The sequence below is a fragment of the Myotis daubentonii genome, chromosome 2 (assembly GCF_963259705.1).
Source record: "Myotis daubentonii chromosome 2, mMyoDau2.1, whole genome shotgun sequence".
Taxonomy (NCBI): domain Eukaryota; kingdom Metazoa; phylum Chordata; class Mammalia; order Chiroptera; family Vespertilionidae; genus Myotis; species Myotis daubentonii.
The window spans coordinates 12,001,175-12,026,921 of record NC_081841.1 but is presented as its reverse complement, the minus strand read 5'-3'; the positions used below and the strand labels follow the sequence as shown (position 1 = coordinate 12,026,921).

Here is a 25,747-nt window from a genome sequence, read left to right as displayed (position 1 = left end):
ATGAGTTTGCTGACCACTGTCCTAGGCCAGTGGTCGGCAAACTGCGGCTCGCAAGGCACATGCGGCTCTTTGGCCCCTTGAGTGTGGCTCTTCCACAAAATACCGACTTCTGCACATGGGCCACGAAGTTTCAATTGAACTGTATATGCGCACCCGCACGTGGTATTTTGTGGAAGAGCCACACTCAAGGAGCCAAAGAGCCGCATGTGGCTCACGAGCCGCAGTTTGCCGACCACTGGCTAGGCAATATAGAAAATTGCTGTGTTGGCCTTTTTTAAAAAAGACCAGTGATGAGAGTGCAAGAAAAAGCACCATTACCCATTTTCTGCAAATGTCTTACAAAAAAATGGGACGATCTAAAAATTTTCTTTTTTACATCTAGAAAGAACAAACTTAATCTTATAATATTTGATTTTTAATGTTGTTGCCTCCGTGATAAGCTGCTTATATACAGTGCTTTTCAAATGCTTTATGTTGTAATCTAAGGAATAATAAAACACCGGTATATCCACAAAAGGATTTAAAACCCCAAGGAAAAAATGCAAAGGCAGCATTGGTCATAATAAAATGGAAGACTGGTGTTAAAGCTCACTAAATCCTATTTTAGCATTTCAGAAAGTGACATGACATCATGTGATTGTGTGTGTCCATTTAACATCTGTTCTTTCTAGTTTGTCTTATGTGTATTTGAAACAGTTCTCTTTATTTTCTATCTCTTAATAAACGCAAGTAATTAAAGGCTATTTTGAAAAAGAAAAATTTTAATTGACTCCTAAAAGTCATTTCTGAACTTGTTATTGTGTTTGCATCTTAAAGGACTATTCAATCAAATTAAAACATTGTATTTTTAAATTGCTTTTCAGCAATGCAGTCAACCTTTTAAGCAATGTTCCGGTCTCTTGTTTGGACGTTCTCATTTGTCCATTAACACATGAAGAAACAACCCACGAGGCAACGACTCTAGATGAACTGCCCAGTGATAAAACAGCTGAGAAAGAAACAGTTTTGAAAAACAATACCATGGTATACAATGGTATGAATATGGAGGCCATTCATGTTTTACTCAATTTTATGGAGAAGAGAATAGACAAGGTAAGGCTGATAAAATGGAGGCCTTGGGAAAATGCTTATAAAGAATGTAAATGTGCCATATATACAAACATCGCAGGACATGATTTTTAAATCTAAGCTTTTCAAAATAGCTGATGCCTTGCATAATTATTTGTACTCTGGAAAGCACTTTGTTCCAATATATGATAAATTGATGAAAAGGAGTGAATTTATTTCTTTAAAGCTGAAAATTGTGTTGCTGCAACACCAAAATTATGACTAGTGCCTAAAAACAAAGGAAAAATTACTTTTCTATATAGGTGTTTTGTAAATCCTAGAAATAAAAATTATCGCCTCCCTAAAAAACTTAATAATAAACGCATTCTATACTATCTAAAAGACATCCTTAAAAGAAAAATCACCACCTTTCCATTTGTTGTGAGTTGCTTATTTTCTCTCGTCTATCACTTGCTTTGTCAGGTAACTATATTGAAAGCCAGCAAGGTAGTTTGGTGGGTCATCAAAGCCTTTGCCTCACCTAAGCTCATTGATTAAGCCAGCGAGGATCCTACAAAAAGTAGCAAAATTCAGGAAGGATAAAACTAATCCTTAGTAAACATGAAGCTAATTGATGAAATGGAAATATCCTTAGGAAAATAATTTTTTAAATGGTTTTTAAAGCTTGGGTAGCATAAAATGTTCCCCCCTCAAAAAGGAGTATTATAACATGCTCAGCTATATGGAGGAAAGTAACACTATTAGTAACTACACTAATGTAGCATGTATGGCTTTTTTTTCTAGGGAAGCAGCTACAGAGAGGGCCTAACTCCAGTTCTCAGCTTATTAACAGAATGCTCCCGAGCCCATCGAAACATCAGAAAATATCTCAAAGATCAGGTAACTGCTTAATGCACATAACAACTTAAAGTTAATTTTCTTTGTTTTGTTTTTTAAACATAGAATGAATGAGTTGAATTCTCTCATAATTTTTTTTTCTTTTCACAAGGTCAGAAACTCAGAAAAGTTTGTATTAATCTTTGAAATCTCCCTAATCCAGAAATAAGTGATCCTGTGTATTTTTTGTCATTTATTCAATTATGCAACAAATATTCATTGAAATCTATTATATGCTGTGTTCGAAGCATTGTTCTAAGCATTGAAATACAAATAAAGTCTTCGCCATGTGGGGTTTACCTTATAGTGGGGGGACAAAAAGTAAATGTATATATATATATGAATGACATAATGGCAAGTAGTGATAAATGTTCTGAAGTTAGGTACAGCAGGGGAAAGGGAGACCTAGGGGAATGAGGGAAGGCCTCCCTGAGGAAATGAAATTTGAGCAGAAACTTGATAAGTAGGAAAAGGATCTCTGAAAATATTCTGGAAGAAGAGTGTACCAAAGAGAACAAGTTCAGAGTCCTTAAGAGGATGCTTTGGAATGCTTAAGGAAAAGCAAGAAAGCTAGATAAGTGTGCAAGGGAGAAGGGAGAGAGTGATGGATGAAGTAAAAGTGATAAACAAGAACTAAATAACGTAAGAGTGTATAGGACCTTTCATTCTTTTTAAGTGAAATGGGAAAGCATTGGACCATTTGGAGTAAGGGAATGATGTGACCTCATTTATATTTAAAGATAACTCTGGCTACTGTATGTAGGATAGACTAGAAGAGTATGAGTAGATGTGAGGATACTAGCCCAAAGAGAACTGATGATGCAGGTTTGAAGTAGGATGTTAGGAGTTAGAGATCATAGTAAGAAATCATCTTTTTGCCCAGCAGGTGTGGCTCAGAGGTTGAGCATCGACCTATGAACCAGGAGATCACGGTTCGATTCCCAATGAGGGCACATGTCCTGGTTGCGGGCTTGATCCCCAGTAAAGGGCATGCAGGAGGCAGCTGATCAATGATTCTCCCTCATCATTGCTGTTTCAATATCTCTCTCCCTCCATTCTTCTTTGAAAGCAATAAAAATAATATTTTTTAAAAAGAAAGAAATCTTTCCATCACTTCACCTGTACCACCATATCTTTTGTCTTCCCCTCTATCGCATGGTAGAATTGTCCCTGCTTTCTTCTGTGGCCAGCCTCTGTGCTTTAATCCTGGATCCCTTTCCCTCTCACCTTCTCAAGAACTTTGCTCCTGCATTTAGTTCCTCTCTTTCTTCTTACACTGATATTTTTTTAATGTACTCAATCATTTTTGTCTGCATCCAAATACATCTTCTATTATAACAGCAAAAGAAACCCTCCCTTAATCCCACTTCGCAAGCTGCCTCCCCATTTATCTGCTCTTCTTTGTGCAGAGTTCCTCAGAAGAGTTTTCTATACTCTGTCTTTTCTTTTTACTCATCTTTGATCTCATTCGGCAGTCATGATTTTGAAAACCATCTAAATACTTATGACTCCCAAATTGCTATCTCCAGCCCTGACCTATCCCCTAAGCTCCAGACTTAAATAACAAACTGCCTACTCATCTCCTCCCATTGGATGTGTAGTAAAAATCTTAAGTTTAACATATCCCAAACTAATCTCCTGATTTCCCACCCTGTTTCTTCTTTCTTTACACATTACAGTACATGGTACCACCTGTCACTTACTTGTTTATTTATTGCCATATAGGATATCTCCTAATAAATATACCAGGTTGATTTTCCCCCTCTATGTTTATGGTCAAGATTTAGTAAGCACTTTGACTATGTATAGAGCACATTAATAGTTATTGCTGATGAGGAAGTAGAGAGTCTATCTTTGAGGGATTTGCAGTCTATTGGAGTAAGAGAGAGGTATCATGAGAGCATAAATAATCACTTAAGCAAAATAAACTACTTAATTAATGAATTAAGGTCATTTCCAACTTTGACTATGGTAAGACATTCTACCATGACTAGGAGGACTTGATGAAGAAGAATAAATGAAAATTCAGTTTTATACATTTCAGCTTTTTCACATAGGAGATCCAGTTATAACTAAGCTATTTAGATTTTCTATCTATAACCAAGACAGCCAAAAAAAAATCTATTTGTTAAACAGCTCCTTTATATGAAAGCCTTGGGTTACACATGTATATTCAAAAGATTATGAGGCCCACCCCTTGTTCTCAAAGAAACACTACAGTATAGATAAAGTAAAAGATAACTAAAGACACAAAGCACAATACAAAAATCCACGTTTCCTTCTAAGGAAGATGGACTATAATCTATGATGTTCGAGAAAGGTAGAACTTAAAGGAACAGATGATTAACTTTGATAATATTGTAAATGGAACCATGCCTAATTAATTATTATGCCCTACAGGTAGTGCCTGATTAAATCCTACCCATGCATACCCAAAGGAAATTGGTCTTGAGTATTCTGCATTTGAGCGGGTAGAAAAAGAACAGTTACAGATGGTAGAAAATTACTGATCCAGGTTGGGTTAGTCTGGAGAGGCATATAGAAGAGATGAGGCTGCTGTGGGTTTGAAAGAGAAGCTGGACAAGATTTTTCAAAAAAAAAAAATTATTGGAGGGTAGTATGTGGGAGATAATAGAAAGAGTCCATACCGATGGAGTTTGTCTGGGAGTCATATATAAACAGTAAAAACAACAAAATTTCACTTAAACTTGTTTTAAGAAGCCTAAAATATAGCTAACAAAATTTTTGTGTGATAATCTTTATTAATCAATTCTGTACTTGGGAACTATAGGCACATATTACAAGAAATCACTTGTTACATTTCTCAGTCTTCTACAAATAGGAGGTAACTTAGTATAGTTGGCTGAATCAAATAGGAATTTATTGTGCAATTACTTTGTGGCTATAGTGCACAAAGAGCATTGTGCTCTACCCTTCCAGAGGTATTAAAATATGCATTCTGTAAACCTTTTGGGTAGAGTACTCAATTTTCTGAGACTTAATTTCCATTTTTATTTACTGTTGTATCTCCAGTACCTTTTGATACATGGTAGGCATTTAATATAGAGAGTGAGGGAAGGAAGGGAAATAACTTGAGTGGACTAAATAAAATAATACACACATAAAGGGTCTGGCACAGTAAATTATTATTTGACTTTGTATCTATCCCCATTTGTTAGCATAATGCCTAATTTATAGAAGGCAGGCAATAAAGAAATAGAGATATACAGTGTCAGGTGGTGATAAATGCTGTGAGGAAAATTAAATTGGGGTGGTTAAAAAGAGAGGCTAAAGGCTAATTATGTAGATAGTCAAGAAATGTCTTCATATAACTGACATTTGAACAGAGACCTGAGGAAGTGAGGGAATAAGCCATGTAGGTTTCTAGAAAAAGAGTTTCTGGGCAGAGGGAGCAGCAAATGCCAAGACCATGAAGCAGGAAAGTGCTTGATGTGTTTAAGGAGTTCCATGGAGGTTTGTGTGGCTGTAGCAGTGTAAGCAAGTAATAGAAAACAAGTCAGGAAAGTAGCAGGAAGCTGGAAAATGTGAAGCCTAAAGGAGTTGTAAGAACTCTGTCTTATACTAAGAGTGAGGTGAGAAACCATGAGAACTAGAGGACTTTGAGAAGAGGAATGACATGTTCTGACTTTCAAAGAAGCATTCTGGCTGCTATGTAGAGAATAAATCGTAGAAGGACCAGGGTAGAAGCAGGGACCACTTAGAAAGCTATTGCAATACTCCGGATGAGAAGTAATGCTTGCATTTGGTAATACTAGACAAGGGAGTGAGAAGTGGTTGGATTGTAGATATATTTGAAGGTAGGGTTGAAATAATTTGCAGATGGATTTGATGTGGGTGTGAAAGAGAAGAGTCAGGATATTTCCAAGGTTTTTATACCAGACAGAGGAATGGCTTACCGTTCACTGCAATAGAAAACTATAGAAGAAACAGCTTTGCTGGGAGCATCAAGAGTTCTGTTTAGGACATGCTCAATTTGAGAGGCCTATAAAAGTCTGGAGGCCAGGGAAGGAGTCAAGATGGAGACGTAATTTAGGGAGCTACCAGGATATAGAGACTATCTATACTAATAAAAGGGTAATATGCTAATTAGACCAGATAGACCAGACGTCCTTCCGGACAAAGCCGCGGCGGCTGTGAGGGCCGAGAGCAGGTGGCAGCCGCGGCAGCTGCAAGGGCCAAGGGCAGGCAGCTGCGGTGGCCAGCAGTGGCAGCAGCAGCAGGGTGATGGGGGCAGTGCCTTCCCCTGATCTGTCCGGTCACCTCCCACAGAGGGAGGCCAGACTGCGGTGTGGGGAGTGGGCCTAAGCCATCAGTAGAACATCCCCTGAGGGCTCCCAGACTGTGAGAGGGGGCAGGCCAGGCTGAGGGACTCCCCACCCCGCAGTGCACAAATTTTTGTGCACCAGGCCTCTAGTATCCTATATAATAAAGAGGTAATATGCAAATTGACCACCACTCCAACACACAAGATGGCTGCCCCCATGTGCATATGGACACAAGATGGCCTGCAGAGGAGGGCAGTTGCGGGGGGGAGGCCCAGGCCAGCAGGGGAGGGCAGTTAGGGGCAACCGGGCTGACAGGGGAGGGCAGTTGTGAGCGATCAGGCCTGCAGGGGAGGGCAGTTGGGGGGGACAAGGCCTCTAGGGGAGGGCAGTTGGGGGGGTGGGACCAGGCCTGCAGGGGAGGACAGTTGGGGGGACCCAGACCAGCAAGGGAGGGCAATTGGGGGGGGACCAGGCCTGCAGGGGAGGGCAGTTGGGAGGGACAAGGCCTGCAGGGGAGGGCAGTTGGGGGAACCAGGCCTGCAGGGGAGGGCAGTTGGGGGGGACCAGGCCTGCAGGGGAGGGAAGTTAGGGGCAATCGGGCTGGAGGGGAGCAGTTAGGCGTCGATCAGGCTGGCAAGGGAGTGGTTAGGGGGTGATCAAGCTGGCAGGCAGAAGTGGTTAGGGGCCATCAGGCAGGCAAGCAGGCAGGCAGGTGAGCAGTTGGGAGCCAGCGGTCCTGGGTTGTGAGAGGGATGTCCGACTGCCTGTTTGTCGGACATCCCTCAAGGGGTCCCAGATTGGAGAGGGTGCAGGCTGGGCTGAGGGACACACTCCCCCCCCCCACCCCGTGCACAGATTTCGTGCACCGGGCCTCTAGTCTATAATAAAAGTGTAATATGCTAATTAGACCGGAAGTCCTTCCAGATGAAACTGGGGCTGCGAGGGAAGCTCAGGTCCCGGGTGCTGGAGGGAAGCCTGGGTCCCGGGTGCTAGAGGGAAGCTGGTGCTGGCAGCCGGGGGAAAGAAGGCCTACTCTTGCATGAATTTTGTGCATCAGGTCTCTAGTAATGCCATAAAACTGGAAGAGATCATTAATAGCTCTAATTGGGAAAACAGTGAAGAAATGTTGCCCAAGAACTCAATCTTTGAATTTTACAACACTCAGAAAACAGGAGAGAAGAGAATCAGTAGAAGAGACTGAGATAAAGTAACCAGTGAGATAAGAGGAGAACCAGAAGAGGAGGAGTCTGGGTAGGTGGATGGGTGACAGAATGAGCAGAACAGACAAACCAAGCAAGTTATGTAAGCCTTTCAAGGCTCAGTCTATAAAATAGGGTTGATAGTAAGGATTGATTATAGAGAATATATGTATATCATCAATTTCAGCAACTAGCATATAGGAAGTAATTAGTAACCTTTTTACTATAAAATAAAACAACTAAAAGCATAAGTACAGATTTTTTTTTTCTAGTGAACAGAAAATGCAAGAATTAAAAGAAAGGAAAAGTCTATATGAGTCAGGGTATTAAGGAAGCCTCATGGAAGAAAGAGAAACTTGACCCAGACTTTAAAATGGATTTTGATACAGGCAAGCAGAGTCGTCCCAGGTGCTGTGATGAGTAAAGCTCAGAAACGGATTTGAGTATATCAAGCTGGTACAGTGAAGAGATGTTTCTCTTCAAATGAAATTTCAGTATAGGCATGAGGTTTGTTATTATTGCTGCTTAGTTTTATTTTATTTGGAAACAAACCTGTTTATTTTTTAAATGCTTTTTTCACGCTTACAAAACTGGGTTCAGTAGACAGTACAAGACTGACCAGTTTCATGGTGTCATCCTTTCTTGCTCGCGTACCCACGATTGATGATGGTTTTTGCATTTGTGCCATTAGGTTTTACCACCACTGAGGGATGTGACAAATCGACCTGAAGTTGGCTCAACTGTGAGAAACAAGCTGGTGCGCCTCATGACACATGTTGACCTTGGAGTCAAACAAATTGCTGCTGAATTCCTTTTCGTCCTTTGCAAGGAGAGAGGTAGGTTAAATTCTCTGCCCTCTACTTTGTTATTTTTCTGAGGGAGTTTGCAAAATTGTTCTGATAGAACTGGCCATATCATTCCACTCTTTTCAAAGATTGCCTCTCTATCTGTTCTATTAGAGGCCTAAGGAGATATTAAATGTAATAATTTTAAAACATTTTCTGTATGCTTCTGAATTCATTGAGACATGCAGATACACTTCCAGACACACTCACATTTACACTCTGCCTTCTGTAGCCTTAATCCAGACTTCTTAATCTTGATGAGCCAGGACCTGGATCCATTATGAAAAAATCTGCTTAACTAATTCAGGTGCTGCAATTTTGATAACCAGATAAAGGCCTGAGTTAGTTCCTCTTTTTAATTTCTTTTGGAATTGAAATTATAGGCTTCTTCACTAAGTTCTTTAGTCAATAAATTGTTATAGAATATAAGCTACATAATAGACTAGATCAGTGATTTTCAACCAATGTGCCGTGGCACATAATTTTTAAAACATGCAATACCTGACTAGTCAGGGGCACTGACTTCTTTTCCCTTAGATTGTCCAATAAAATAATTACAACAGCCAACACAACAATAGCCATCTGCTGTGAATGAATCTGTCATATCGGCAAAAAATATATTTTTTGGTGTGCCATAGAATTTTAGTAATTATGTGTGCCATGAGATGAAAAAGATTGAAAATTGCTGTAGTAGATGGAAGTACAAAAGTGTATAAGGTACAACCTTTACCCTTGGAACAGGGTAAGACAGAAGTAGAGAGAAAGCCTATATAATAAAAGCCTAATATGCTAAGTGTCTGACTGTTCATTCGACTGTTCGACCAGTCACTATGATGTGCACTGACCACCAGGGTGCAGAAGCTCTGACCGGTAGGTTAGCTTGCTGCTGGGGTCTGGCCAATCGGGACTGGGCCAGACGGGCCGGACAGGACATACCCTGGAGCCCTCCCGTGGTCCCTTCCTGGCTGGCCAACCTCCCACGGTACCTCCCCAGCCGGCTGCCTCAATCGGGACTGGGTGAGATGGGCCAGACACAGCCCTGGATGAATCCAGCATCGGGCTTCTAGTTTTAAAATCTATATATACTGTATGTGTTTGTATATGTATATACAAACACACACACACACACACACACACACACACACACACACACATACATCCATGTTCAAAGGCTGTTAAATCGCGTTGTTTACCCATATCTTCAGAAAAAAATCATTTCTGTTGTAAACAACCTGCTTCCCTATTTATAATGGTCTAGCCCTCTAGCAACTTCAGTGCGAAATTATAGCTAATTTGCCTACAAACTTCAGGTGGTCATAATAAACTGGCCATTCAGTATCCTATCTAATAAAAGAGAAAAATGGTAATTGGCGTACGACGATACCCTTTTCATTGGCTAATCAGGGCTATATGCAAATTAACTGCCAACTATGATTGGCAGTTAACTGCCAACTATGATTGGCAGTTAACTGCCAACTAAGATTGGCAGTTAACTGCCAACAAGATGGCGGTTAATTTGCATATGTAGGCACAATGCAGGGAGGCGAAAGGGAAAGCAGGAAGAAGCCCCCGGCCACTGACAGTGATCGGAAACCCAGGGGGGAGCTAAGAGGTGGGGGGCAGGGCAAAGGCGGCCCTGGGGCCGCCTTTGCCCTGCCCCCCAGCCATGATCGGAGAATCAGGCGCCTTTGCCGCCCTGGCCAGTGATAGCAGGAAGTAGGGGTGGAGCCAGCGATGGGAACTGGGCACAGTCGAAGCTGGCAGTCCCGGGAGCTAGGGGTCCCTTGCCTGGGCCTAAAGCGGAGCCCACGATCGCGGGGCCACTGCAGCTGCGGGTCCCCGCTGCCCGGGCCGGACACCTAGGCCAGAGGCATTAGGCCTGGGCAGGGGCGGAGCCTGCAACTGCGGGGAGCTGGGGGTCCCCTGCCCAGGCCTGACACCTCTGCCAGTGGCCTCAGGCCTGGTCAAGGGGCCGATCCGGTGATTGGTGATTGGAGGGTGATGAGGGTCAACTCCTCTGGCCGAGGCATCAGGCCTGGGCGGGGGGCGGAGCCGGGCATTGGGGGGATATGATGGTCCCCTTGCCCAGGCCTGAAGCATGGGTCAGAGGCGTCAGGCTTGGGCGGGGGGTGGAGCAAGCGATCAGAGGGAGATGGGGGTCCCCTGCCCAGGCATGATTCCTGGGCCAGAGGCCTCAGGCCTGGGCGGGGGCCAGAGCCAGTGATCAGGGGGAGGTGGGGGTCCCCTGTCCAAGCCTGACACCTCTGGCGGAGGCGTCAGGCCTGGGCAAGGGGCCGATCAGGCGATCGGAGGGTGATGGGGGTCTATGCCTCTGGCGGAGGCGTCAGGCCTGGGCAAGGGACCGATCAGGCGATTGGAGGGTGATGGGGGTCTACGCCTCTGGCCGAGGCATCAGGCCTGGGCAAGGGGCCGATCCTGCGATTGGAGGGTGATGGGGGTCAACGCCTGAGGGCTCCCAGTATGTGAGAGGGGGCAGGCTGGGCTGAGGGACACTCCCCTCCCCACACACACCCAGTGCACGAATTTCGTGCACCGGGCCCCTAGTATATATATAAAAGGCTAATGCAAAGTGTCCCCTCTGGAGTTTGACCAGGAGACCGGGAGTTCGATCACTTGCTGTGACATGCGCTGACCACCAGGGGCGGCACGGAACATGGTGGGTGGCCAGTGGTGGCGGTGGGGTGCTGAGGGAGTGAGGGAAGGAGGAGGCAGGTAGACGGGAATCTGATCCACCCTGATCGTTGGTCAGGCCTAGGGACCCTACCCATGCAAGAATTTTGTGCACTGGGCCTCTAGTAACTACATAAAATAACTACACTGGAATGTAATAAATACTATTTTATAAGTATATATAAAGCAATTGTTTTTTGAGATACATCTGAAAGGTGTTTCCTAAAATTGTATGGGTTGTTTGCTCTGCAAAAGGCAAGTTCTCTAAATAAGGTACTTCGACTATTCTGATATTCTTACTTGTTTCTTCATCTCCTGGTTTATAAATGTCCTAGTAAAAAGTCCCATCTAAGCAGATTTTATTTTGCACTCTTTTATAGTATCCCCGTTTTTTGAGATAGATAATTTGGAGATAGAAAACTTTACTCCTCTCAAAATCTTAAGTCAGTTGAATTCTGTTTTTTCTTTATACCAGCTTTATCAAGGTATAATTAACAGATAAAATTGTATGTATTTGAAGTACACAGCACAGTGATTTGATATACATGTACATTGTGAAATGACTACTACAGTCAGGTTAATATACCTACTACCACACATAGTTAGCGAGTGTGTGTGTGTGGGGGGGGGGGTAAGAACCTTAAGATTTACTCTCTTAGCACATTTCAAGTGTTCAATAACTGTTAATTATGGTCACCATACTGTACATTAGATCCCCAGAACATACTCATGCTATAACTGGAGGCTTAGGCTCTTTGACCAGCATTTCCCCATTTCCCATAACCTCTACCCAACCCCCTGGTAACCACCATTGTATTCTGGCTCTATGAGTTGTTTGTTTGTATGTATGTTTTGTTTTTGTTTTTGAAATATGTTTGCTCTTTATTTTTTATTGATTTTAGAGAGGGAGGTAGGTGGAGAGACAGACAGACAGACAGACATAGATCAGTTGCCTCCCGCATGTTCCCCCACCTGGACTGAACCCGAAACCTAGGTATGTGCTCTGGCTGGGAAGCAAACCCAAGACCTTGCAGTGCACGGGACGACTCTCCAACCAACTGAGCCACACTAGCCAGGGCTGTTTGTTTTTTAAGATTTCACATATAAGTAAGATCATACAGTATGTGGCTTATTCACTTCACATAAAGTTCTCTAGGTTTATCCATGTTATCACAAGTAGCAGGATTTCCTCTTTTGTCAAGGCTAAATAATATTACATTTTATAAACATACTAGAGGCCCGGTGCACAAAAATTTGTGTACTTTTGTTTTTATTATTATTAAATCTTTATTGTTCAGATTATTACATTTGTTCCTCTTTTTTCCCCCCCATAACTCCCCTCCTCCCAGTTCCCGCCCCACCCTCCACCCTCACTCCCCACCCACTGTCCTCATCCATAGGTGCACGATTTTTGTCCAGTCTCTTCCCGAATCTCCCACACCCTTTTCCCTCCCAAGAATAGTCAGTCCATTCCCTTTCTATGTCCCTGATTCTATTATAATCACCAGTTCATTCTGTTCATCAGATTATTTATTCACTTGAATCTTAGATTCACTTGTTTATAGATGCATATTTGTTGTTCATAATTTGTATCTTTAGCTTTTTCTTCCTCTTCCTCTTCTTAAAGGATACCTTTCAGCATTTCATATAATCCTGGTTTGGTGGTGATGAACTCCTTTAGCTTTTCCTTATCTGTGAAGCTCTTTATCTGACCTTCAATTCTGAATGATAGCTTTGCTGGATAAAGTAATCTTGGTTGTAGGTTCTTGGTATTCATCACTTTGAATATTTCTTGCCATTCCCTTCTGGCCTGCAAAGTTTCTGTTGAGAAATCAGCTGACAATCGTATGGGTATTGCCTTGTAGGTAACTCGGTTTCTTTCTCTTGCTGCTTTTAAGATTCTCTCTTTGTCTTTTGCTCTTGGCATTTTAATTATGATGTGTCTTGGTGTGGTCCTCTTTGGATTCCTTTTGTTTGGGGTTCTCCGCGCTTCTTGGACCTGTAAGTCCATTTCTTACACCAGGTGGGGGAAGTTTTCTGTCATTATTTCTTCAAATAGGTTTTCAATATCTTGCTCTCTCTCATCTTCTGGCACCCCTATAATTCTGATGTTGGTACGCTTGAAGCTGTCCCAGAGGCTCCTTACACTATCCTCACATTTTTGGATTCTTTTTTTCATTTTGCTTTTCCCGTTGGGTGTTTTTTGCTTCCTCGCATTTCAAATCATTGACTTGATTCTTGCGCTCCTCTGGTCTGCTGTCGGGAGTCTGTATAATATTCGTTATTTCAGTCCGTGTATGCTTAATTTCTAGTTGGTTCCCCAATATAACATCGAGGGTCTTATTAGTTTTCGTGTAGATCTCATTAAGTTTATCGGCAGCTTCTAAACAGTTCTTGAGAGACCTTAAAAGTGTGGTTCTGAACTCTATTTCTTCCATTGACAATTTTGTCCTGTTTCTTTGTCTCCGCATTTTGTTATGCTTCCTTGGTGCACCCCCTAGTGGTCTTTGTTCGCAGTCTTATAGTTAAATCTTGATTGTTGTAGCTAATTCCAGGGAGGGTTTGACCTCCAGGCCAAGTGGCTATGAGAATCAGCTGTGTCAGCAGTGAGAGAACTTCTGTCCTCTAGGGAGGTGCTAATCTAGCCTTTGCCTGAGGCTATCCGGCAAATGCCTCTGTGCAGGGCTTGGGCGGGGCGGGTCGCACAGGATCAACAGGGTGGGCGAGAGAGAGCAGTTATGGCGGCTCTCAGTCCTGTCCCCAGGGGCTCTGCCTCTCTGAGTCCCAGCACCCGCTCGCTGCAAAGCTCGGAGAGAAAGCTGCACTCGCTCTGACCGAAGCCAGACAGTCCCGCTTCTCCCGTTTGAGTCTGGGCCCCTAAAGACTCGCCCGGATCTGGTGCTCAGAGTCTGCGACTCCCTCCCGATTGAAAACAACAACCGCGCCCTCCGCCGCCAGCCTGCTCCGCGCACTCCGCACCTCAGAATTTGACTTCACCACTGCGCCTCCTCTGAGTGTCCGTGTGCGTTTCTCTTTCCTCCTAGTTGTAGGACTTCCACTCAGCCAGCGTTCCTGTGGTTCTGGGTGATGTCCCTTCCATTTTTTGGTTTCACTTTTGAAGTAGTTGTTCAAAGCAGCAAACTCCGGCGTTAACCTATGCCGCCATCTTGGTTCTCTCAAAAATTTGTGTACTTGGTGGGGGGGGGTCCCTCAGCCCGGCCTGTGCCCTCTCGCAATCTGGGACCCCTCGGGAGATAATGACCTGCTGGCTTAGGCCTGCTCCCGGGTGGCAGAGGGCAGGCCCAATCCCTAGGTGCAGCCCCTGGTCGGGCTCAGAGCAAGGCTGATTGGGGAGTTGGGGCGCCGCCCCCTGTCATGCACTGAGCAGGGCAGATCGGGAGGTTGCGATGCCACCCTCAGTCACGCTCAGAGTAGGGCCGATTGGGGGGTTGGGGCACCGCCCCCTGTCACACTCAAGGCAGGGTCGATGGGGAGGTTGCGGCGCCACCCCCTGTCACGCACAGAGCAGGGCTAATCAGGGGGTTTGGGCACTGCCCCCTGTCACTCACAGAGCAGGGCCCATCACGGGGGCTGGGGCTCTATATCCTGTCACGCACAGAGCAGGGTCAATCGGGGTTGGGGAGCTCCCCCCTGTCACGAACAGAGCAGGGCCGATCAGGGGGTTGAGGAGCTCCCCCCCCCCGTCACTCATAGAGTAGGGCCGATACGGGAGTTGGGGCACCGCACCCTGTCACACACAGAGCCGCAGGGCAATCAGGAGGTTGGGGAGCTCCCCCCTATCAGGCACAAAGCAGTGCAGATCAGGGGGTTGGGGCGCCTTCCCCTGTCATGAACAGAGCAGGGCGGATAGGGAGGTTGTGGCCCCACCCCCTGTCACACACTGAGCCGCAAGGCAATCGGGGTTTGGGCGCTGCCCCCTGTCACGCTGATCCAGGTGCTGGGAGGCCTCGCGGCTCCGCTGATCCCGGTGCTGGGAAGCATATTACCCTTTTACTGTATAGGATAGAGGCCTGGTGCACGGGTGGGGGCCAGCTGGTTTGCCCTGAAGGGTGTCCTGGATCAGGGTGGGGGTCCCCACTGGGGTGCCTGGCCAGCCTGGGTGAGGGGATGATGACTGCAGCTGGTCACACACCCTTCAGGGTGGGGGTCCCCACTGGGGTGCCTGGCCAGTCTGGGTGAGGGGCTGAGGGCTGTTTTCAGGCTGGCGGGTGACTGAAGCTCCCAACCACTCCTTTTTTTCTTTTTTCTTTTTTTATTCTGGGCCAGCTTTAGCTCTGAAGCTTGGCTCCAGCTCTTAGGCCTCGGCTGCTGAAAGCAGGTATCTGGTTTGTTTGGGTTCTATAATCGAAACACTGTTTCAACTCCAGCTCTGAGATCCCGGCTGGCTGAAAGCAGGTTTCTGGGGTTTTGTTTAGCTTCTATATTTGTAACAATGTTTCAAACTGCAAGCTCAGAGGCAGGCAGGGAACGTTGGAGTCCTCCGTCACTGAAGCAAGCAAGCCTCATGTTCGCTTCAAGCTGCCTGGCTTCCGGCCACCATCTTGGCTGGCAGTTAATTTGCATATCTCCCTAATTAGCCAATGGGAAGGGTAGCGGAGGTACGGCTAATTACCATGTTTCTCTTTTATTAGATAGGATACGTATATATTTACCACATCTCCTTTATCCATTCATCTATCGATGGACACTTAACTCATTTCCATATCTTGGTTATCTATATATATAAAACCCTGATATGCAAATAGACCAAACGGCAGAACGACCAGTTCCTATGATGTGCACTGACCACCAGGGGGCACTCATGGAACTTGGTGGAGCAGGTGAGCAGGGGTGCCAGACCAAAGCGGGGCGCCAGTCGCTGTCATCAGGGCAAGCCTCTGGTGGTTACTGAAAATTCTTTGCTCCTGCGCACCATTGCACATGCTTCCAGCGCCAGCCCCGCTCGCACCCGCTGACAGCCCCTAGCACTGGCCCCGATTGCTTGGTGCCATCAGCAGGTGCGAGCAGTGGCTGCCAGCCCCAATCGTCCCTCAGGGCTTCTCCATCTCCCCTTGCTCCTAAGGGATGATCAGGGCAGCAGCCCCCACTCACACTTGCTGACAGCGCCAGCCCCACTTGCACCCGCTGCTGGCGCTGGCCCCAGTTGCTCCGCGCCATCAGTGGGTGTGAACGGGGCCAGCGCCATCAGCACGTGGGAGTGGCTGCAGTGGGAGCAGTAGTGGTTGGGCGGGGGCATGGAGGATGGGCTGAGACCTGCCCCTGCGCCCACTGCAGCCTAGTGGCCCACAGTTCCTTTCAAGGTGCACGAATTCATGCACTGGACCTCTAGTTGTATGTAATGCTACAACAAACATGGAAATGCAGATATCTCTTGGGAATACTGATTTCATTCCTTTGGAAATATACCCAGTAGTTGGATTGTTAGATCATATAGTAGTTCTATTTTTAATTTTTTGAGAAACCTTCATACTATCTTCCATAGTGGTTGCACCAGCTTACATTTACACCAACAGTGTAGAAGGAATCCCTTTTTACCACATCCTTGCAACACTTACCATCTCTTGTTTTTTTGATAAAAGCCATCCTAATAGGTGTGAGGTGATCTCTCATTGTGGTTTTGATATGTATTTCCCTAATAATTAGGGATGTTGTGCACCTTTTCATGTGCTGCTGTTTTCCTTGGGACAATGCTTATTCAGGTCCTTTGCCCACTTATAACTAAACTACAGTTAACCTTTGAACAACATGGAGGTTTAGGGGTGCCGACCCCACACACAGTTGAAAACCCACATGTAACTTTGACTCCCCAAAAACTTAACTACTAATAACTTACTGTTGACAGGAACATAAACAGTCAATTAACATATACTTTGTAAAGTAAGCTAAAGGAAAAAAAGTTAAGAAAGTAATAAGGAAGAGAAAATATATTTATAGTACTATACATAATTATTGAAAAAAAGCTACATACAAACAGACCCACACACACAGTTCAAATCTATATTGTTCAATGGTCAACTGTATTCGGTTTTTTTACTACTGAGTTGTATCCATTGAATTCTTAAACTTCATTTCTGACTGATTGCTCCAACCACTTCAGTTCCTATTAAGATGGTATATTAGCAACATAATCTGATCAATGTCATAACAATGACAAAGCTGTTTTGAGGTATCTTGTGCCAAATGTCCTATGCCATAATCCCATCATTCTCATAAGACCCCTCTAAGATAAATATCATTATTATTTTAATGTCGTAAAAGAGGCACCCTTGCATTTGAGAGCCTTTCAGTAACTTATTGAAGGTTACATAGTTGCTTAGGGCTAAAGCCCAAATTTGAGTATTATCATTCCATATTTCCTCTCATAATAATTATCTTCAGCTATTATCATAGACTAGTTATTTAATATCTGCTCTTTTAAACAATTCAATTCTTTCATGACTTTGAAAAAAATTAATATAGCATTTTGGAATTAAGTGACAGGTGTAGTGCCTTGCACATAACCTGCAAATACTGGCCGAATTGAATAAATTTTTCTGAAATCAGAAATTTGTTTTTTTAAAGTATAATTATACACACACACGTATCTATTTATTAAAAAAGGTGTATCAGCCGAAACCGGTTTGGCTCAGTGGATAGAGCATTGGCCTGACGACTCAAAGGTCCCAGGTTCGATTCCGGTCAAGGGCATGTACCTTGGTTGCGGGCACATCCCCAGTAGGAGATGTGCAGGAGGCAGCTGATCGATGTTTCTCTCTCATCGATGTTTCTAACTCTCTATCTCTCTCCCTTCCTCTCTGTAAAAAATCAAAATATATTTTTTTAAAAGTGTATCAAAATATACACCAAAATATTATCCATTGTTATCTCTGAGTAGTAGGATGACTATTAACTTGCTTTTAAGTTCTCTGCTTTGTAATTTTTTTTCTACAATAAGCATGCATTTCTTGTGTTACTTCTAAAAAGTTATTAAATGAGGGAAAATAAAGTTTATTTCTTCTATAATTACATATCTAAGTACATAAATTACACGTATAAATGTAGTCACCTTACTAAGGACTTAGTGAATGTCATAGTGAATAATAGTATATGCATTTATAAAGGAGTTTGTTAATTGTTTTTCATTTGAAATGTTTCACTTCATTCCCCCTTGGACCCAACATTTGTGTTTCATAGTCCTAACTTTGGGCCCCAAACCAACCCATATTAGCAAAATTGTATCTTTTTCATTTGACCTCTAACAATCCATATATTTTCCTCTGCTTCTCCTTCCAATTTGTTTTTAAGTTTAGTAGATTTATTCTTCTGGAATAAAAATTTATTTAGCAAATATTTTTGAGCTAGACCTTGAGAATACAGAGGTATGTATACAAGATAAATAAGGTCTCTGCCCTCATTTGTATTATTTACTTTCTTATCAAGGGTTATAACACAAATGCCTACAAGTGCCAGGCTGGTAATAAAAGTAAGTCAAATGGAGTGGACGTAAGATGATAAATGAAAACTGACACTTAGCTCATTGTTGGGGAGATAGTAGGTTGGGACTGAGGACAAGGGGGTGAGCAGGGGGCAACTAGAAAGAGGACATTGCTACTGTTTGGCTCCCACTGATTATTACCATGGAGGAACACGTAAGTCAGTATTACCAAATCTTATAGATTTTCCAGGAGAGACCAGGACTCTGAATTTTTACATAAAATCTCCCAGTTTTTAAATTCTGTCAACTAATTGCAATTTTAAAATCTGGGGCAAAAAACATTCATCTTATAAAAGTCATCAGATCTTGGAATTTGGGTTGTGTTTGGAGACAGACTGTATCGAAATGAAATAAATGTTAAGTAATTTATCACAGTGGCTGACCTCCCTCTTAAGGATATTCAAAGCTGCTTGAAAGTGAAGGTACTTGATCCAGGCTCAAAAGTCAGACCACTAAGTAGAGACAACAGGCAGCTGTCAAACTGGGTTAGGAACACAGAGACTGGATTAAGAAAGAAAACTGAAATAGGGTGAAATACAAAGGGCAACATTTTATGGAAGACTTGGCACAGAAAGAACTATCCAAGTATCTTCAATACCCATCTGTGCCAGCTAAACTGAATCTCCAGCTAACATGTGCTCATGCTACTCACTTGTTTTGTGGAGCCCTGACAAAACTAAACTCTTATTACCTGCTCTGCAAATTATATACTTTCTGAAGGGGCCTAAAGTTAGACCTAACCTGGTTTAATAAAAGAAAATATTTTTAAAAGCTCCCTGCCTTGGTGAGGTTTCCCCCCCTTTTAACATATTCATTACTTCCCAGTATGTGCTAGGCATTGTGGCAGGGGCTGAATTGCAGAGATAAATAAGGCTTGAGATCCCTCACCTTTATAAACTTACTTTTGTCTCCTTTCTCTCTCAGAGGAATAGGTGTCTCTTTATCTCAGAGCCAAGCAGTTCTCTTTTCCTATTGATCTTTTTTCTTCCTGTCTTCTCAGAAGGCTTGCTCCATCCGTTCTTATCCTCTATTCTTTTGTTTGTTTTTAACTCTCCCTGTATTCCCCTCAACCTATATGCATCTTCACGTCTCAGCATCTTGAAACGTTCACCTGCTTTTCTTTTCAATGCCTTACTACCCACTCAGGCTTCGCCTTGCTGCCGGTCAGGCTGTCCCCTGCCGTTCCTCCCCAGAGTCCATTGAAAATGCTCCGTCAGGTCACAGGTTCACTAACAAATTACACAGCAGGTACTTTTTGGTTCTTATCTTGGCTGCATCTCTCACTAACAGCTGACACCATTGACCACTCTGTTTCTGTGCTACCACACACCTGGATTTCTCTCTTCTTTTCAGTCTCATTTGCTAACTCCTATCTTTGTCGACATTTTATTGCCACTATTCTTTAGAGTTCTCTTCTGGCCCCTGAAGTGATCACTCCTTTGACTTCTGCTTCAGCCTATTTGCTGGGCATTCCCGAATCTAAGTACCACTTAATAAACTATTAAAATAGTCATCTCTGTCTGGTCAGGTTTTCTTCTATTTGTCTTCCACATGGCTAACAGAGGGGTTGTTCTAAAAATGCAAGTATAATTATATCACTCATTCTTGTAAAAGTTTTAAAGACTTCTTGTCACCTGCATGGTAAAATCCAAAATTTCCCTCCATGCCTGTCTTCGTAGTGTATTCTTAATTGTACCAAGTTCTTCATTCTTTCCTGATTATACTGCACCATTTCTTGGCATATCTGCATGACTTAGCAGGTGCTGTTCGTTTCGCATAGAATGCCTTTCCCTGTCTTTGTTAGCATAGTGAGCTTTGTTTATCCTTGAAGTGTGTTAAGCATTATCTCCGTAAAGACATTTCTGATCATTCAAGGCAGATTTAATCAATCTCTGCCTTGTATAATTTTTACTTTTCTCTGTTTTTAATACTTTCCGCATTTGCTATGTTGTAACTTTTTTATGTGTTGAACTTTCATTCTGGACATTAGTTTCTTCAGGTCAAAGATTATGTCTTCTTCATCTTTGGATTCCTAGTTTTAACAAGGAACCTTACAGATAATGGGTGCCCCAGAGTTTAACAAAAGAACAAACATTTGTGCTCTCTCTGAATTTACTGTGGTTGACAAAAGTAGGTTTATAGTTGTGAATACACAAAACAGTTTATTCTTGTATTAAACTGTTATTTTCCATATGAATAACTGTAAGCTACTTTGGCACCCCCGTACCTTGTCCTGTAGATTCTACATTAAAAGGAATACTTTCAATGCACTATGGTAAGCACCAGAAGAGAGGAGTGTGTCAGGTTCTGTGACCTCCTGGGAGAGAGAATGGTTGGGTGGTGTGGAGAAAGTCAAAGAAAGTCTTCACAGGAGAGGACAGAGAAAGGGGGTACTGCCTTGGTATACACAGAAAAGAAAACTAGTCCAAGGTGCAGTGATTGGCAGTGTGTACAGTAATAAGAGATGAACTTGAGAAAGAAAGCAAAGGCCAGAAGATGAAGAACCTGTTTGGCCCTGTTGTAGAACTTGAGCTTCAGTTTTTAGGGGAGAAATTAGAAGTTTCATCCAGGAAGGCAGTACTGTCACACTTTTGCTTTACGAAGGTATAGCAGGTATTAGTTGGAGGGGTGTGAGGCTAGTCATAGAGAGAGTAGTTAGAGGAAGCTAGTATAGCAGCAGTTCTCAACCTGTGGGTCACAACCCCTTTGGCAGTCGAACGACCCTTTCACAGGGGTTGCCTAAGACCATCCTGCATATCAGATATTTACATTACGATTCATAACAGTAGCAACATGACAGTTATGAAGTAGCAACGAAAATAATTTTATGGTTGGGTCACAACATGAGGAACTGTATTTAAAGGCCAGAAGGTTGAGAACCACTGTATAGGTAGGATTTCTAGAAGTATTTGGAAGGAAAGGATTATGTGTAACAGAGAAGGGGGAAGGGGCTCTGGGTAGACTGTGGCTCTGCCATTTTTTTCCTTGGTAAAAGGGCTAACCCTCATTTTCATTTTCATGGTAGAGTGTGATAAAACTCGTGTTTGCGGAAGCAGTGATACCGTGACTGCCAGTGTCGCTCTGACTTTGCAGTGTGCTGCTGTTTGCTTTCCTCTGTTTATAGTGCCCTCTGGCATCTTGGTAACATAATGGTGAGATATTTCTTGCAACTTTCTGACTGAGTGCTATTTGTTTCATTTTTGCAGCAGTTTCACCTAACTGTATGGATGGTTACCATGACAAAGAACACATATACTTGTGTTTCTTTTTCTTTTAAGGACCACAGAATATCTTTTCTTTGCCTTTAGCAGCTCACCTTACCATTCAAGTTCAGTCCATTTTCCTTTTTACTGTTTTCCCAATATCAAATAGGATGTTATACAATGTATTTGAAAGTAGATGAAAAAGTAGCTAGAAACACCCCACCAAATATAGTTGACCCTTCAGCAGGGTGGGGGTTAGGAGCGCCAACCATTGGTGTAGTTGAAAATCAGTGTATTACTTAAGCCCTTCGCATATGCAAATTCCTGACCAAGGACTGAAAATATATAACATCAGTCAGAACTTCACAAGGAAAATGCTTCTTACTATGAGAATTATGTAGTCCATTTGTCTTCCCAACCCAACCCCCATTTTAAGTATTTTATGCTATTAACAAAAGTTCATTTTATTTTAAAACTATTGGCTATAGCCTCATCTGCTTTGAGGCTATTAAGACAAGGTGGGTCTTAAATTGTCTCTGTAACTGAAGCTGTCAGAGAGTTGGCACATGTTTGTTCCAGTGAATGAGAAGTAAGTGTTATTTTCATGAAAGTGCTAGGAAATTTTTCTATTAACTGGCTTCCAGGAAGACAATCTGCATAAGAAAGCAGGTTATTTAGTGCTCTGTTTACTTCTTTTTCATCTATTTTGGACTTTGATAAACTCTGAATTCTTAAACTGTTTTCATCTTTAGCTATTGTAGGTGGTTACATTTTGTGTCTTTTTATTGTTATTTTGTTTTTGGGTATATTCATTTGGACCATTTATTCATATCTCACTTTAGACTTCCACAATTTCAGTGAATATTTCTTTTCTGGACCACTAAACATCCTTACTTGTTAAAAACAATAATAATAATAAACCCTATAAAAAACTCATTCAGTGAGAGAGTATGCCATGTGGGTTCAGATCTGTGATCCTTTGACCTCAGTGACTGTGTCATTAAGGTCATGTCTGACTCCATGAATATTAAGAATACCTGTATACACTGGATATTCACTTTTCCTAATAACCCATTAAGAATTCTTTGATTTCTCTAAACCACTTCATCTTGCAGAAGCTCTGAATGCAAGAGAGAGCAGATCAGATGTATTCCGAGGGCTTTCAAATTACACCACCATGATCTCTCATTAAATTGTAATACGATTTTATTGAGTACCCACTGAGAATTATTACCAAAGAAACCATAGTTACCAATAGGTTTTTAAGGTAGCATATGGTCGAAACTTAGAGTGTAAACTGTATTTAATCTACAAATATATATATATATATATTTTAAATATGGAACGCTTTACGAATTTGCGTGTCATCCTTGCGCAGGGGCCATGCTAATCTTCTCTGTATCGTTCCAATTTTAGTATATGTGCTGCCGAAGCAAGCACTACTTATATTATTAATACACGTTTCTTTTTGCATAAATTTCACCAGTTTGCTATATTCTTTGAAAGCAAGACTTCCTTTTATTTTTACTGTCAAGGGAGCTACCCTGTAGTTCAAGTATTTGAAAATTTAATGGCCAACTCTCTCCTGGTTGGTCTATTTATTCTATTCACACCTTTCATAATTTCATACTCTTTTTTTTAAAATATATTTTATTGATTTTTTACAGAGAGGAAGGGAGAGAGATAGAGAGCCAGAAACATCGATGAGAGAGAAACATTGATCAGCTGCCTCCTGCACATCCCCCACTGGGGATGTGCCTGCAACCCAGGTACATGCCCTTGACCGGAATTGAACCTGGGACCCTTGAGTCCGCAGGCCGACGCTCCATCCACTGAGCCAAACCGGTTTCAGCCATAATTTCATACTCTTATCACAGTTATCCTCTGTCCTTACCCACCTATTTCCCTATCCATTGCCCCTTTCTAGTTCCCAGAATTATTTTAATTGCTCTCCTCTGAATCTTTTATTTTTTGATATATTTTTATTGATTTCAGAGAGGAAGGGAGAGGGACAGAGAGACAGAAACATCAATGATGAGAGAGAAACATTGATTGGTTGCCTCTTGCACACCCCCCCCCCCCCCCCCGGGATCAAATCCACAACACAGGCATGTGCCATTGACCAGAATCAAACCCGGGACCCTTCAGTCCACAGGCCAACGCTCTATCCACTGAGCCAAACCAGCCAGGGCTCTCCTCTGAATCTTCTCCAGCTTTATTTTATCTTTTTGAGGTAAGTGATATGAATTCCAGTGTATTTCAGATGTAGATTTTACTGAGGCCTTACACATGGATAGGATAGTGTTATTTTGCTTCCTACAGTTGCCATTAGTTGCCATTTTATTGAAAGCCTTAAGTAAGTTTTGCCGATTTTTATCTTTTGATTGAATATTTTAGTGTTCACCTTCAAATTGTCTGAAGAAAAGAAAGTACTTCTATATAAAGCTGCTAGTGATTGCTCAGTATCTTCCTTAAAATTGCTTAGAAACCATACACACAAAGGAAAACTCCTACAGTTCAAGGTTTTCCTGAAAAAGTTTTACATGTCTGCTTCTCTTAGAGATAATCACCTTACATTGGTGACAAGCAATGTATTTATTACTTAGAGGGGATCTGCGCCAAATGCTTCGTTGGGGCTTGTTTATTTGGGTTGACTACCAGTAAGATTAAGTCAGAAAATGATCAGTGATCATTTTACCTATATGACTAGGAAAATACTTTGTGCCAGACACTTTTTTAAGCACTTTGCATGTGTGCCGGGAGCCGGTCCATGCTTGCTGTTTCAAGGGACCTGGCATATATGGCATACTGTTCTTAATATGTTTGCTCACCTTCTTGGCACTATGTGTTTTAACCAAGGTCTCTGAGAAAGGTTGTTTCCCCAGGTAGGGATTTTCCCCTGAAGTTAAGGAGGGAATAAAACCTCTTAACTAAGTGCCAGGCGGGTAATTAATCACTTTAACTACGAACAAACATGCTTAAGCTACATAATCTTTACTCCCTGGAATGGAGATAAGAAACTCCCTAACCTTTGGAATAGAGATTGATAGGATTGGAATCAACTGGTATAAATACAGATGTAACAAGACAGAACTAAGAACACAGAACCTACACAGAACGTTCTCTAGAGACAGAAGAACTTCGCTGGAGAGAACATGGCAAAAGATCCTGGACAGAAACTGGCCTCAGAACCTAGAGACAGAACCTAGCGAGAGAACATGACAAAAGATCCTGGACTGAACCTGACTACAGAAATTGGCAAGAGAACCTGACTAGAACCTGGTGACTGAACCTGGCTGGAGATCCTAGCGAGGGAACATGGCTACAGGACCTGGCTGGAGAACCTGGAGAACCTAGCAAGAGAACATGGACACAGAACCTGGCTGGAGATCCAAACCAGAACTTCAGTGGAGATCCTGAACAGAACTTGGCTAGAGACCCTGACAAGAGAACCCGGCTATGATGATCACCTGAACGCTGCCTCTGTGTCATTCCTTCTTCGCTGACTCCGTCTACGCCTTTGGGAACCCGTGGACCTGCTGGGGTTGGACCCCAGCACATGTGTTGATCTGTGAGGTAGATATTATTCCAATTCTCCAGATTAGAAAATGTGGGTACAGAGCTGCAAAATAACATCTCAGGGTCAACCAGCTAGTACGTGTTCATTATTGAAATCCAGCAAGTCTAACTCCCGAGCCTCCCTACTCAGTGGATTCTGTGTGTTTTCATATATTTTACTAGTGGACCAGTACACGAACTCATGCACATTGAAAGGAAATTAATTAGAAGAAATATTTTAATATTGCTATTCGCTCTTTCTCTATAATAGAAATGTCAACCAAATTCATGATCTACAGTGACAGAAACACACACCTGCAGTTGGTGCCAGTGAGAGCTTTATATGTATTGCGCATGTGCGAATCAACTTAGCCTTTTATGTATATACTTGAGGCCCAGTGCACAAAATTCATGCACTCAGGGGGAGGGTGGACCCTCAGCCCGGCCTGCGCCCTCACACAGTCTGGGAGCCCTCGGGGGATGTCCAACTGATGGCTTAAGAGCAGGCCTAGCCGAAACCGGTTTG

At 42.9% G+C, this 25,747-nt stretch overlaps 1 protein-coding gene and 1 non-coding gene across 10 annotated transcripts in view; one reads left to right on the top strand and one right to left on the bottom strand.

Moving 5' to 3' along the window:
• RIC8B (RIC8 guanine nucleotide exchange factor B) overlaps positions 1 to 25,747 on the top strand; it is a 111,736-nt gene that overhangs the window by 58,319 nt on the left and 27,670 nt on the right. For 8 of the 9 annotated variants that reach the window (XR_009451122.1, XR_009451121.1, XR_009451119.1 and 5 more), the window contains exons 5-7: positions 864 to 1,092; positions 1,852 to 1,947; positions 8,121 to 8,265. Coding sequence is in view for 5 of the 9 variants with exons in the window: in XM_059681757.1 (XP_059537740.1) it covers positions 864 to 1,092; positions 1,852 to 1,947; positions 8,121 to 8,265 (470 nt within the window). In the remaining 4 variants the exon portion in view is untranslated. Of the gene's footprint in view, positions 1 to 863; positions 1,093 to 1,851; positions 1,948 to 8,120; positions 8,266 to 8,517; positions 8,651 to 25,747 lie in introns of those variants that run through there. The other variant, XM_059681758.1, reaches the window with a different exon arrangement.
• On the bottom strand, positions 22,997 to 23,103 carry LOC132228851 (U6 spliceosomal RNA). Its single transcript, XR_009451462.1, has one exon. It is a non-coding gene; the product is annotated as a U6 spliceosomal RNA (small nuclear RNA).